The 14,822-nt window shown below is 39.8% G+C and overlaps 2 protein-coding genes across 3 annotated transcripts; both read right to left on the reverse strand.

The window, feature by feature from the left end:
• Positions 1-1,008: 1,008 nt before the first annotated feature.
• On the reverse strand, positions 1,009-10,308 carry LOC109891228 (neuritin-like). Of its 2 annotated transcripts, XM_031825364.1 has the most exons (4): positions 9,776-10,308; positions 9,586-9,674; positions 6,084-6,234; positions 1,009-5,206 (listed from the first exon to the last, which is right to left on the reverse strand). In XM_031825364.1, the coding sequence occupies exons 2-4, from the start codon at positions 9,641-9,643 to the stop codon at positions 4,981-4,983; spliced, it is 435 nt and encodes a 144-aa protein (XP_031681224.1). In that variant the 5' UTR covers positions 9,644-9,674; positions 9,776-10,308; the 3' UTR covers positions 1,009-4,980. The 2 variants fall into 2 exon arrangements, with proteins under 2 accessions (XP_031681224.1, XP_020339194.1); XM_020483605.2 differs by having other exon boundaries at positions 9,586-10,308.
• Positions 10,309-10,412: 104 nt separating this feature from the next.
• LOC109891229 (translocon-associated protein subunit alpha) lies at positions 10,413-14,598 on the reverse strand. The gene is made up of 9 exons (XM_020483606.2): positions 14,431-14,598; positions 13,192-13,310; positions 12,986-13,079; positions 12,706-12,833; positions 12,232-12,366; positions 11,990-12,066; positions 11,773-11,851; positions 11,542-11,635; positions 10,413-11,332 (listed from the first exon to the last, which is right to left on the reverse strand). Exons 1-9 carry the CDS (start codon positions 14,498-14,500, stop codon positions 11,262-11,264), a joined length of 867 nt encoding a protein of 288 aa, XP_020339195.1. The 5' UTR covers positions 14,501-14,598; the 3' UTR covers positions 10,413-11,261.
• Positions 14,599-14,822: the final 224 nt, after the last annotated feature.

The raw sequence follows: 14,822 nt of genomic DNA on the forward strand, positions 1-14,822 counted from the left end.
GGAGGCAACATAATGAGATGCTTACACCACCACCACACATAGATGTTAGCCTTCCATGGGGAGTCCTGGGGGCCCTGAGCCCTGCTGCACCCTCTGCCACTCCCCCCACTCCCTCTCTGCATTCTCTGTGGCCAGGTTGGGGAGAACAGATGGTAGCCCACTAACAAGCGGCTGACTGCCAGCTGGGCTGTTCCATACTGGATCCAGTCCTGATTATTAGCACCTTGCCACGAGGACGACTAAAAAAGAAACCATGGTGCAGGGGAGGGACATCATATCAACAATAAGTGTCTCGTGCCTAGAATCTATCCTCTATAACTGCGATAGAGCATATACTGAGTAGGAGCAAGTATCATCTTGATCTAGCAGATCCTGTGGTCATGCAGGTATAAACAGAATAATATGTCATATTTTGAAACTTGATACTTTATTATTTCAAACACATTACTTTGCAATACAATACTTAATACAATATTTAATGTACTCTGTAGTTTGTATCGCTGAAAAACCACATACATTTTGACTTCTTAGTGTTTCCTGATGTAGGCCTATTTTTCCATGCAGTAATTCTTTCAATAATCAGTCATACATAATGATATGCTTAGTGTTTATGATATCTCCCTTTAAAAATGTGATATTGTTCATGCTTTTGTTAGCTGCCGATCTCACAGAAAAGGAAAGTAGTGTTTCCCATACATATTGCTCATGCTTTGTGAATAGCACAACTCTGTTAAAAAAATAAACAAATGTGGACTCTTGCCATCAGTCACACAGATTGGGTGACAGAATGCTACCACAATCAGGAGCACAGACTAGGTGTGGAGGACAACCAGTACAAACATGCTGATATAGGATGTCTCTTGGGAATGTATTTTCAACTGAATATCTAGACACAACCATGCAGAGAGAGATCCATTCATACTATAGGTACTGTTGGGAGGGTACAAAAGAAAACAAGAAGACTGTCCTATGTTGGCTGAAGCAGTGTGAATATTTGACATGCTCTCTCTGGGTCAAATCCTAATTTGAGATACATGGATGTGGATATAGCTTTAGTTTAGGCGTAAATCATGCATTCTTATCAATGAGAGATTTGCACAAAAATCTTAGTACTAAGGCCCCGATTCCAACCCAAGTTAAGCGTGCGTAAATGGAAGGTAATTACCTTTTTATGAGCTTTTCTCTCTATACATATTATTACCTTGAATTTAAGCTTGAGAATAGCATGATATTCACCTGCTATTCGTTTGAGGTGGAGGTGTGTGGTGAAGGTGTGGTGGAGTTGTGTCTACGGACACATCGTATTTTGACCTTGATTTAATTCCCCTCATAATTCCGCCATTTTAACTTGCAGGGAAACCATGAATAAGGTCAAGCTAGCCTGACAGTTCCAAGTGGAAAAAGCATGTGCTTTCTTTTTTTCTAATTTAAATAACAGCATTCTCCATGCACTGGAATTTATATATTGATAAGAGCTAGGTAAATTAGTATACCGTTTGGAGAATTGTAAATAAACATGGCAGTTGTTTTAGATAATATTTTCTTATGACCCCTGGAGACAAATGTGACACCAGGCATATAGAAGCAAACTGAAAATCATATCAACATGACATATATTGCCGCCCCTTTAACACAGTGAAATAGAAAACAAAAATTGCTGTGTCATTATTCAGAATTGTAATTGTGTGCCCTCATAATTTGCATTGATGAAATTTGTAGGCTTCTGTAGGGCTGAACCTGCCAAGTTGATGTATGCTCTTTAGAATGTTTTGATTATATGCCCAGGCTTTTCTCTGTTTTATTTGACAATTTGTATCACGTTAAATATTAGCCACTATCTCGAGCCACCGTCAGTAATACCCACATACATTTATTTTTGCATAATTTCATTCCATTCCGTTTACCTTTCTTTCCTCTGTCATGTCCTTGTAAATTGTTCCTGGGGGTTGCTAGCATTAGTGGATCATATTCGGCTAACGTTGTGCAATAAGTTGGGACATGTAGCCTATTTGAATCATTCTGGAACTAAGAACACACGACTGGACTGTTGTCATACAGTTCCATGATTAGTGGGAATTAGAGTAGATTTATAGGATTATTGTTCAACCTCTATTGTACTCTTTTTTTTTTCCACCTTACAATATTTTATGGATTGAACTTGAATATGACAGCTTTCAGTTTGACTCGAACCACTGTATTTTTTATTCATCAGTATATTTTGTGCGTAAAGCCCAAAAATGTGCCTAAATAATCGACAAGATCAGAGTATTTTTAAATCTACCAGTTGGTGCTGAAACAGAGATGAATATGCATAGATGGCTTTCTTTCATTAATCCCTATATTCTGACCCCGTTCTCTCTATGTATTCTATTGAGTCTGTTGACTATATTCTAACTATATTTGTCTTTGGACACTGTGTTAAAAACCTCCAAACGAGCTTCAATGCCATACAACACTCATTCTGTGGCCTCCAACTGCTCTTCAATACTAGTAAAACGAAATGCATGCTCTTCAACCGATCGCTGCCCGTACCGGCCTGCCCAACTAGCATCACTACTCTGTACGGTTCTGACTTAGAATATGTGGACAACTATACATACCTAGGTGTCTGGCAAGACTGTAAAGTCTCCTTCCAGACTCACATTAAGCATCTCCAATCCAAAGTTAAATCTAGAATTGGCTTCCTATTTCGCAACAAAGCCTCCTTCACTCAAGCTGCCAAACATACCCTAGTTAAACTGACTATCCTACCGATCCTTGACTTCGGCGATGTCATTTACAAAATAGCCTCCAACACTCTACTCAGCAAATTGGATGCAGTCTATCACAGTGCCATCCTTTTTGTCACCAAAGCCCCATATACTACCCACCACAGCGACCTGTATGCTCTCGTTGGCTGGTCCTCGCTACATATTTGTCGCCAAACCCACTGGCTCTAGGTCATCTACAAGTCTTTGCTAGGTAAAGCTCCGCCTTATCTCAGCTCACTGGTCACCATAGCAACACCTACCTGTAGCACACGCTCCAGCAGGTATATTCCACTGGTCATCCCCAAAGCCAACACCTCCTTTGGCTGCCTTTCCTTACAGTTCTCTGCTGCCAATGACTGGAACGAATTGAAAAAAATCACTGAAGTTGGAGACTTATATCTCCCTCACTAACTTTAAGCTTCAGCTGTCAGAGCAGCTTACCAATCGCTGCAGCTGTATATAGCCCATCTTAAATAGCCCATCCAACCAACTACCTACCTCATCCCCATATTTGTTTTTGTTTTTCTGCTCTTTTGCACACCAGTATTTCTACTTGCACATTCTCATCTGCACATATATCACTCCAGTGTAAAATGCTAAATTGTAATTACTTCGCCACTATTGGCCTATTTATTTCCTTGCCTCCTTACTTAATTTGCACACACTGTATACAGATTTGTCTATTGTGTTATTGACTGTACGTTTGTTTATTCCATGTGTTGTTTTTGTCGCACTGCTTTGCTTTATCTTGGCCAGGTTGCAGTTGTAAATGAGAACTTGTTCTCAACTGGCCTATGGTTAAAATAAAGGTGAAATTTAAAAAATTAAGTTACACTGTATTTAAAGGGATGCCTTAAGATAAATGTACTGAAAATACCATTGAATGAAAACTCATCTAGAAAATATGGTGGCCAGCAAGTGGGAGGGTTTTACATTTATTCAGAGTGCGCAAGGTAGCCATACCTGCAGAGCGCATTACGCGACTCAATAAGGTAAGTCTGAATATACTGAGAAGTGTGTAGGATAGGAATAAATTCCTAAGTCAGGATTCACCCCTCATTGCCTATTCAGTCAGAGTAGTAACGGAGAAGCTATACAATAACACCACATGTTGCTATAAAACTACAAATTACTTCGATTTTATATTTATATTTACTCAGTTTGATGTAATATTACAACTGTTGACAAAATCAAATATTGTAATGCATTGAGACATTAGCCCTAACAATGCAAGGTGGTGCCATAGGATAATCCTATGACTTAAGTCCTATATATTTTAGCTTCCATAATAAAGTTAATATTTGTGGCATTACCTCATCTTTATTTCTACTCAGTATGCTGTGCGTTTTCTGTAAGGTTGAATGTGCTTGGAAGTGAACTGTGTACAATTGTATATGGTTGTGGAGTCAATGATATAAAATGAATTAACAGCCAAAAACTTGGACTTCCATACAAGACACAGGTTCATAAAACAACACTGAACATTCTCACATAACCAGGGATAATTTTCAGGTACAATAACTAGTTGGCAAGAGAGAAACTAACTAGACTGTTGTCCTTTATCCACAATTACTAACAATGATTTTTTACAATATTCAGTTAAGAGCATTACCTGACTTTAACAGCACCTACTGTTTAACAGGATGACCAAAGAAACGGTTTAACAGAGCAAAAATATAGAAAATACCTTTTTGGTGTCATTATAGCAGCCATGCAACTCCAACCATTTGGGGCTGGTGTGTAGGGGTCAAAAGGTCATTGTTTATAAAGAATTCACCTGATTGTCAACAAAACCGACCAATTGCTTTAAAATTGCTTTTTTTCATAGGCGTATACTGTAGTAGGTAATTTCATTACAATTGCTTGGGTCTTGGGTATGTATGTTTATCCAGACTCCTAGATATTGATGACATTAACATCCAAGGCCCTGATATCATAACCCTATAATTACTTAGTGCCAAAGATATCTATGGTGACATCTATGGTAACCCAGAGCCATAAGTATCCATTAATCTCTCCATAGACATAAATGGCTCTGTGACATCATAGGCTTCTGATTACCCAGTACAAAATATATCAATGGTGTCTCCATAGAGACATGGCTCTGTGTGCTAACCTAATCTTCAATCCATATCCCCTCTCTACTCACTGATCGTCTCACTACTCACCCCACCTCAGGGAATGTGAGAGCGCATGGTGGTGGAAGCGAGGAGGAGGAGAGATCCCTCACCTATGTGGGGGGCCAGATGGGCCCCCCCAGGATCAGCAAGCCCAGGAACAGCAGGGGTAGAGGCGAGCGCAGGCTTGGGGCCGAGCTAGGGCTGCACAGGTCGAAGAGGCTGCCCTGGAAGCGGATCTTCCTGGAGTCTTCTCTTAGCGTCTCCCAGATGGAGCCCACCTCCTTCTGACACCCGGACAGTGCCGTCAGGGCACACGTGTGGAACGCCTCCCAGTGGCTAGGGATGAAAGATCAATCAATGAATCAGTCAAATATATTTTATAAAACCCTTTTTACATCAGCAGTTGTCTCAAAGTGCTTTACAAGAGGGTCTTCTACAAATCCACTAACTGTTTCATATTTGACATGAAAACATTCCATTGGTTTTCAATCTATTGGATTGAAGAATATCATTGATTTGATTTATCTGGCACTTTAATCGCCTCACATGCCAGGCTTCAAAGCTCATCTGTAACACATATGGCCAAAGGTGTGTTTTACATTAGTATTTTTGGTTTATTATTGTTTTTTATACTACTGTCCAGTGAAACTGTAACAGTTTTTATTCTAGCGTTTTGCAAGATCAACCCACCTTTATTTTGTAGTCACAGAAATTCGATACGAAAAAAGAGCTGATGCTGCACAGGGAACTTCTTTCACCCGGGGAAGGCAAGGCCTGCGTAAGCTTTAGACAATATTTTTTACTATGTATAGGAATGCACTCAGTAACAATAAAAAAATATATAGAAGATGGCCTCTGAGTTTCATTACTGCTGCAGCAAAGTTGTATATTCTTCAGTACAGTGGCTCAGTGTTTCAGCACCATTCACTTATGCTATCTTCCTCAGAGGTTGCAGCATCTCTCTCTTCTCTCCACTGTTCTTACGCAAGGTACACACCTTACTGGATTTCGATATTAGATCTTATATGCACAAGCAGAAGGAGAAAAACACAGACACTGTTTTATACGTTCTGCCTACAGTCGTAAGAGTAATCAGGTCCCATGAGATCCTGGTGCACTGCAAATACAGATGCAGCTACGTAGAGGATGCTGTACGTTGCACACACACACACACACACACGCACAGACACACAGACACACACACCCCTCTCACCTACACACAGCTTCCACTCCCATCTCGCTGGTCACATTCTCCTGGTAGTTATCCATGCTCTCCCCCAGCTCCAGAACACAGTCAGAGAAGTCCCTGTAAATATTCTCACACTTCACATCTGCCGCTGAGACTCTTGCCACAGCCAGGGACACTGCAAAACACACACAGAGAGAAAAATACATCCAAATGCATTAAGGAAAGAAAGCCCATTATATTGCCTGTTGTGAAAAAAATAATACTGTATCCATATGGTACATATCCTGCTTGTTCATTTTTACCACAGGTTTTATTGTACAATTCAGGCATTGCTCTTACAGAGGCCAAATATAATTGTTTTATGTCATGATAGAATAGCAATAGGTTCTCATCTTTATCTAGATCAGAGGACACTGGTGAGAGGGGCTGTAAGATGACGGGCTCATTGTAATGGCAGGAATGCAGTGAATGGAATGGAGTCAAACATGTGGTTTCCATATGGTTGATGTGTTTGATACCGTTCTATTAATTCCATTCCAGCCATTACATTGAGCCCGTTCTCTTATAGCTCCTCCCACCAGCCTCCACTGATCCAGACCTTTATCCATCTCCCTGTTTGAAGAGAAGAGTGTCTTCTGAAACAAATGGGAGGATGCCAGAAGTAGGTCACCCTCCTTCTTTGTTGTTCTTGGAGTTAAAATGGAGGAAACAGAGACATAACAGCTCTCAGCATCCCTCCCAGGAAGTTTGGCAAATTTTTTTCTTCCAGTCTTTCAAAATGGCCTTTCAATGTAGTTTTAATGACGAGATTGCATTAGAGATATTTGTCCTCCTGTGATTTAGAAATGCTTCAAAGAGTGGATGATGCCATCAGCAGATATGTCCGTTGCCAATAGATATAAGCAGCATAGGCTACCTGTGAGAATGGTTCATGTCACAATTCTCTCCCATCTACCTCCTCCCTCCCACCCCCTTATTGATCATTTAGGCTCAGGGGTCAGGTGTCAGGGATAAGTTGTCCAAGGCCACTGTAATAGCAACTGTCTGTTATATAAGCTTGAATGATTGATTTTAAAGCATAGAAAACTTTGAAGTATATCAGGGCATGGGTTATATTGTGATTCTGAGAATAGAGCAACTGCCCCCAGATTTGGTTGCTTGCCTGGATCATTTGCAGTGTCCCACTGCACATTCAATCCAATGCCCCCTCCCCAAATACATTGGCTTGCAAAAGTATTCACCCCCTTGGCATTTTTCCTATTTTGTTGCTTTACAAACTGGAAATCAAATAGATTTTGGGGGGGTTTGTATCATGTGATTTAAACAACATGCAATTTTTTTTTTATTATTGTGAATCAAACAAGAAATAAGACAAATAACTGAACTTGAGCATGCATAATTATCCTCCCCCCCCTCAAAAAGTCAATACTTTGTAGAGCCCCCCTTTGCAGCAATTACAGCTGCAAGTCTCTTGGGGTATGTCTTTATAAGCTTGGCACGTCTAGCCACTGGGATTTTTGCCCAATCTTCAAGGCAAAACTGCTCCAGCTCCTTCAAGTTGGATGGGTTCCACTGGTGTACAGCAATCTTTAAGTCATACCACAGATTCTCAATTGGATTGAGGTCTGGGCTTTGACTAGGCCATTCCAAGACATTTAAATGTTTACCCTTAAACCACTCAAGTGTTGCTTTATCTTTGGTCTCTTTGTTGTCCTCTCTGCCTCTCTCTATTAATGCCCTCATTGCTTGGTCCGTCAGTTTTGGTGGGCTGTCCTCTCTTGGCAGGTTTTTTGTGGTGCCATTTTCTTTCAAAACATTTTTAATAATGGATTTAACGGTGCTCCGTGTGATTTTCAAAGTTTCAGATGTTTTTTTATAATCCAACCTTGATCTGTACTTCTCCACAACTTTGGAGAGCTCCTTGGTCTTCATGGTGATGCTTGCTTGGTGGTGCAGCTTGCTTAGGGGTGTTGCAGACTCTAGGGCCTTTCAGAACAGGTGTATATATAATGAGATCATGTGACAGATCATGTAACATTTAGATTGCACACAGGTGAACTTTATTTAACTAATTATGTGACTTCTGAATGTAATTGGTTGCACCAGATCTTATTTAGGGGCTTCATAGCAAAGGGGGTGAATACATATGCACACAGCACTTTTTTGTTTTTCTATTTTTATTTTTTTAAACAAGTCATTTTTTTACATTTCACTTAACCAATTTGGACTATTTTGTGTATGTCTATTAAATGAAATCAATATAAAAATCTATTTAAATTACAGGTTGTAATCCAACAAAATATGAATAATGCCAAGGGGGATGAATACTTTTGCAAGGCACTATATAATAATAATGATATTTAAAAATATATATTAGCTGTAATACTACTGGCCACCTAGCAATTGTATGACGTTGGCTTTAGCTAGCCTAGATAGGGTCCCAATCTCCCAACCTCATAAGCTGCATACCACCACCCTGCAACACACTGCTGGCTTGCCACTGAAGCTAAGCAGGATTGGTCTTGGATGGGAGACCAGATGCTGCTCGAAGTGGTGTTAGAGGGCCAGTAGAGGGCACTATTTCCTCTGATATATATATAAAAAAAGTTCCCAATGCCCCAGGGCAGTGATTGGGGACATTGCCCTGTGTAGGGTGCTGTCTTCTGGATGGGACATTAAACAGGTGTCCTGACTCTCTGTGGTAACTAAAATATCCAATGGCATTTATTGTAAGAGTAGGAGTTTTAACCCTGGTGTCCTGGCTAAATTCCCAATCTGGCCCTCATACCATCATGGTCAACTAATTATCCCCAGCTTTCAATTGGATCATTCTGCTCCCCTGTAACTATTCTGAGGGTTGTTCCTGTAGATGATAAAACGTACCTGGTAAAATAAGGACAAAATTAAATACCTTCTGGCAAGGTTGGTAGACTTCAGAAAAGCAAGCAATTACTGAATACAACTCACATTCCTTTCAATCATTTACCCAGTTTTTACCAGAGAAGCATATTTAGTTTCTTAACCACCAGTCAGGAGGATACAGCTCAAGAGGTAAACTTAAATATGCAGAGACATTTACATATATATTTTTTTGTACATAGAATTAAGCATAATGATTAAAAATGTTTCAGGTGTTTGAAAAATGCACAATTCTCCAACTTCAGGATGGGGCCTAGTCCCCCTCCAGCCATACTCAGTACTTTGTGACCCCAAACCAGCACAACATTGCAAGTCTATTTCTTGTCAAATATCATTCAAGCACTCCAAAATCTAACTGCACACACCTGAGTGACAATGCATTATTGATAAGCACTTAAAATATGAATAAGGCTTGTCACTATCAAATAGTAGGCTACAACTCTCACTCTGCATGCAACATCTACATTTAGCCTACACCCTTAATTAATAAAATATTACGTTTCATCCAATATATTATAAAAACAGAGCCAATACAGTGGTGTCGAAAAATAAATTGAATATTCTACAAATAAATATGTATCTAGAACGATTATTGAACCCGTCTTACCTAATGTAATACATGCACAAAATATTAGAATCTTCGCTGACGTAAATCCCATTCCCATATCAAACCCAGCGGAGGGTGCCTCTCGCCATCTGTGGGATCCAACAAAGTCGCTCATAAATTGAGAAAAAAATCAAAGCGAAGTAAGATGAATCGATCAAGATAAATTGCTTATGACGTCCTATCTGGTTACCAGGAGTCGATTGACATTTGCAGTATCAGTTGCAGTTTATTCTCCATCCAAAACATGATAACGGTGACGTTACTTAACCTGCCCCTCGCGTGCGTGCTTCGTCTCAGAGCGCTTCTCTCACCTCATCAACGCTCTTCGCCAGAGATACGTTTAGTGCCATCCCATGTCTCTCATTTGCTGACAAACAAATAGCCCATTGGTACATATGGACAGTCTCCTCTCATTCAGATCCCTTGACAATCTGACATCAGTCATCTTTGATTTCTCTGAGAATAGTATTGAGCAAAATCAAAAGACCATATAAAGTGCTTATTTCAGAGCATCATAAATTGAGGCATGAAATCAAAACAAATGTATTTGTCACATGCTCCAAATACAACAGGTGTAGACTTTACCATGAAATGCTTACTTAAGAGCCCTTTCCCAACAATGCAGATTGAAAATGACAATTATACAAAATAAAAAGGAAATAGAAACACAATAAAATAACAAGGATATATACAGTACAAGGAGTACCGGTACTGAGTCAATGTGCTAGGCAATCAGGATAGATAATAAACAGAGTAGCTGCAGTGTGTACATATGTAGTTTGTGTGTGTTGGAGTGTCAGCGCAGTATGTGTGAAAAAAATATATAATTCATAAGTCAACCAGTTACATTTATTGTAGTATGCTTTGGGAAAAAATGAAACCGGACTCTGAAAGCAAGTACCTTTTCAAATGCATTTGTATCATTTGACATTTAACAATGTAACCTGGTAGCTTATGGCCTTTTCTTTTGAAATTCTCTTTGCTGAGCCTTTCAAAGCATCTTTATGATATTCCAAAGTATGACACTGAAAAACCTGGTCCACATTAAGGAAAACTTTCCCTTGGAGGAACTTGGGATACCCTTTTGGTCACTATCTCAATTCCTGACCGTGCAGACAGGGAGTCAGCCACTAAGGCACAGAATAAAATAGAACTAAAAGCTCAATATCATAATACTTCAGGAATTTCAGTATTTAAATACATTTGTAAAAGTAAGAAAAAAGATTGATTGAAATACTTGGTGTAGCATTATAGCTTTCTTTGGCAGGTCTAAAACTCCAAGTCTTCCCCATGTCTTTCATGGAGCTGGCATGGTGATTCAATTACTCAGTCTTTAGTCTCATATCAGTCCGTTAGTGTTTCAACCACACAGTGATAAAAAACAAGTTCCTTTATTAAACTAAATGTGGGCCAAATATGCACAATTATGACCATGTCCAACTAGAGTGGTGTCTAAATGGGACACATTCGTGACACCAGTGTCTTCAGTCCAAGAACCCTTGACATTGAGACATTTGGTGTATGCCTATGTATCAGTGGCAAAAAGCTCTTGGATAACTAACTAGGTCCACCCAGAGGTTGAGCAGAGGTTGATGGTGTTGACGGTTGTGATGTCATGGGCCTTGAACATGGGCCTGGTGGACATTGATATGAAGGCGGCCACATCATGGAATGGTTTACTGATCTACTCCCACCGCTCTCTTGGTGCGTTTCCTTGGGGAGGCTTTAGGGGATGCCGATGCCTTGCCTGTAAGAGAGAGCGAGAGAGAAAGAGGGATGGTCAATACAGCCATTTGAGTTGATATTCATCTTTGTACAGACAAGATAAAAACAGAGGCCTTTTCAAGTACACTTCCAAAAAAGTGGTTGTTATAAGCAGAGTTTGAATTTGTCTTCCTGCACTCAGGAAGAAAAGCTATGACAGAGTATTAAAGCTCATGACGAAGCTCAACTTACTCATGATGTTGAGGGTCTCTTGGGGAATCCAGCTTATGTCCACACCGTTCATCCCACCAGTGCCCGTCTCCACCTTCACAGGGAACCTCTTCCTCTGCACAACATAGATGAAAGGTCATCACTTCATTCACCCTGGTGCTCATTTTTAATGTAACATTCAACACCTTATGTAAAGATGTGGAGATGACATAGAAGATAAACTATGACAATTTAGATTCATGAAACTCGTACCGTCCTAGACTCCAGCACCTGGTACATTCCAAAGACCGCCAAGACAACCAATCCAGTCAGGAAGATATACATGAATATTCTGGAGGAGAAACAAAGGAAAACATGTCATACTATAAAAATGAGTTAAAATATTTAAACAAATGTACCTAAAACATAAATTAAAATAAACCAAATACTGGCATAAAAATAGAATTGATGTATGCAAAGAAATGCTTACGTCTCTCCATCCAGTCCCTCCTCCAGCTCAACGATAGTGACGGTCTGGTTGTAAATGGCCGTCTGGAAACCGTTGCCCTGCAGGACAGTCAAAACACAAGATCAGCGCCTCAGGACATACATTCCAATGAACTTCTGAACCTGGTCAGGGTGATGTCTGAACACCTGGTCAACCACCCATATGAGCTGGGCATACTGAAGATGTAAAACATTACAATAATAAAAACAATCAATAAATCTCACCTCACTGTCCTGGTAGTTGAGTAGGATAACCAGGCCGAAGGGACGACCAGCCATAGGCTGAGCAGGGATGAAGGAGTACTCAAAGGAGGCCTGCTTCTGGGGCTGGACCACAGTGCTCAGGGGCAAGGCTGTGAACTAGATACCAAAAAAATCTTGTCTACTTTTCTGATCAACAATGGCAGAAAGTTCCCAATACTACATTTTACAGGGCATTCCATGTATATTTGGTAAATACAACACACTGTTTTTGAACTAACTGTCATCTATCATAGGTAATACATATGTTATCAGGTTTGTAAAGGCTTTATAATAAGTTAATATTATAGTAATTGTTAGTTAATAAATTGGAAGTAAACAGATTACAAACCCCATTATAATGTATGAAGTGTTACAGAATCATGTGTGTTTTCATGGGGACTTTCTATTCCTCATATGAGGCATGCAGGCGTCATGCATCCGAGAGACCAGACTCACGTTCTGGATGTAGAACTGGAAGTCCTGAGGGTAACGGAAGGAGGCCTCCAGGGAATGGACAGTGAAATCCTGGCTTCCCTTGTTGGTGAAACCCACCAGGAACTTCACAATCTCATTGGCTGGGAACTCTGGATAGAGGGCACAAAGATATACAAATTAAACCATTGAATTGAATAATTCATTCACATCAATGCTGTCTTGCATATTAGCCTTTAAATTTACAATGAATGACTGAGTGTAAAATTATATGAAAGTCTTCATCAAGGAAGAGAAGGCCAACCTTCCCCAGTCACAAAGACAATGGTGGTGTCAGCATCAGGGTGAGAGGTTACATCTCCAACTGCAGCATCTTCATCTATGTCATCTTCTGTTTCCTGAGAGATTTAAAAATATCAAATCAAATAGCAATATGTCAAATGACTGTCTGGTTCATTTGGCAGGGACAATAGAAGCCGCTTTCATCCCAGTTCGACCAACGACACATACTGAGCCTGGGACCTGATCTTCTTCCACCAGCACCTCATCCTCTTCCTCCTCCTCCTCCTCATCGACTGTTGAATCCGGAAAAATGTCCTCCGCAGACTCAGAGTCTGCAGATACTTGGCCTGTCCAAACAGAGAAGCCATTAGCAATGTGTGCATTTTAACACATACACATTGCATAAATTGCTATAATAACTGATATGTGTGATTTCAACTCGCCACCTGTTAAAAAGGCCAGGTCTCTTAACCTAACGTTACCCCTAGTTTGTCCATCTTCACAAAAAATACACATAGGATACAATGGATCAAATAAATGTAAACTAGTGACACTACTAAATAGATACAAGTGATAATGAAAAGAGATTAATTCGTTAATTGTGCTCGTTCACAAAGAATGTGTAGCCTAAAGGTTAAAACTAGGTCTTGTTATGCTTCATGATTGGTAGGCCTAATTAATCGAACATTCTGTATAAACTTTGTATAACAAATTGCAAAGCCAAAAATTTAGTAGTAGGCCTGCCCTATTGTATCAATTTGAACACTATGTAACAGGCAAGATACAACGTAAAAGTAAGCGCCTCACACGGGTGTTACAATGCATCAACACAGTACTATCGCAACGATGATCCTGGGACACGTCACCATAGAGAAAAGGGGAACTCAGTGTGGAGATTACCGTTCTCCTAGCAGCAGTATATTATGCTGGCAGCATGACCGCACGTTCTCCTAGCAGCAGTATATTATGCTGGCAGCATGACCGCAGATCTTTTACTTGTATTTTTCAAAATAAGAGCCCCCCTGCAAAGATATGCTAAACTTTGTGAATATCGTTTTTAGCGCTCTAGTGCAGAATACTAGTTTGTGTATAGAAATTTTGTCTTGAAAAATGTGTCATTTTTGTTTCTCCATTTAAGGTTCTTATTATCTTTCACCACAAAACTACATCTATGGAAATTGTTTAATTTGCATAAGCATGCGATGTCTCAACAAGCCTATATTGAGAAAGCTTCCCAAAGTGTTATGTTCCTGCTATAATTTTATGTTAAATGCATTTGTTTAATTAATCAAATATGGATATTGAGCACGAAGCTTTAAGACAATGCAGTCTTCAAACGTTAAATATCACTGAATGAAAAACTGCGTTATGCCACGTCAATGTTAACTTTGTTAACGTTTCATTATTGCAATGAACTCTGGACCGTTGGAGTGACGAATACACATTCAAAAGGATAAAATGACTTACCGAAGGATATCAGGCCACATGGGAAAGCCACGAGAAAAAGTACAAGTATTTTTGATCCGAAATTGAACATTTTGCTGCGGTCAAGTTCGTAGCTTGCTACATACACACCAGCACTCAGGAAAAGGAAGAAAAGTTAGAGAAGACGTGGGATAAGAGTTTTAAGACACGCCCATACTATGCACGTATAGGTATTGTCAAACTGTTTAGGAGAAATTGGTTGACTCAACAACAACAAAAACACATGTCATTCTTCCATCCATCATCGATAATTAAATTAACTTATGTTGGGGGGGGGGGGGGGGGGGGGGGGTCTCAGTATAGGTAACCATTGTAGATCATTTTAGGCCTACGCTGTCTAAATATTTATAATGTTTTTTTTTTTTTTTCTTTGC

This window comes from Oncorhynchus kisutch, linkage group LG5 (assembly GCF_002021735.2).
Source record: "Oncorhynchus kisutch isolate 150728-3 linkage group LG5, Okis_V2, whole genome shotgun sequence".
NCBI lineage: Eukaryota > Metazoa > Chordata > Actinopteri > Salmoniformes > Salmonidae > Oncorhynchus > Oncorhynchus kisutch.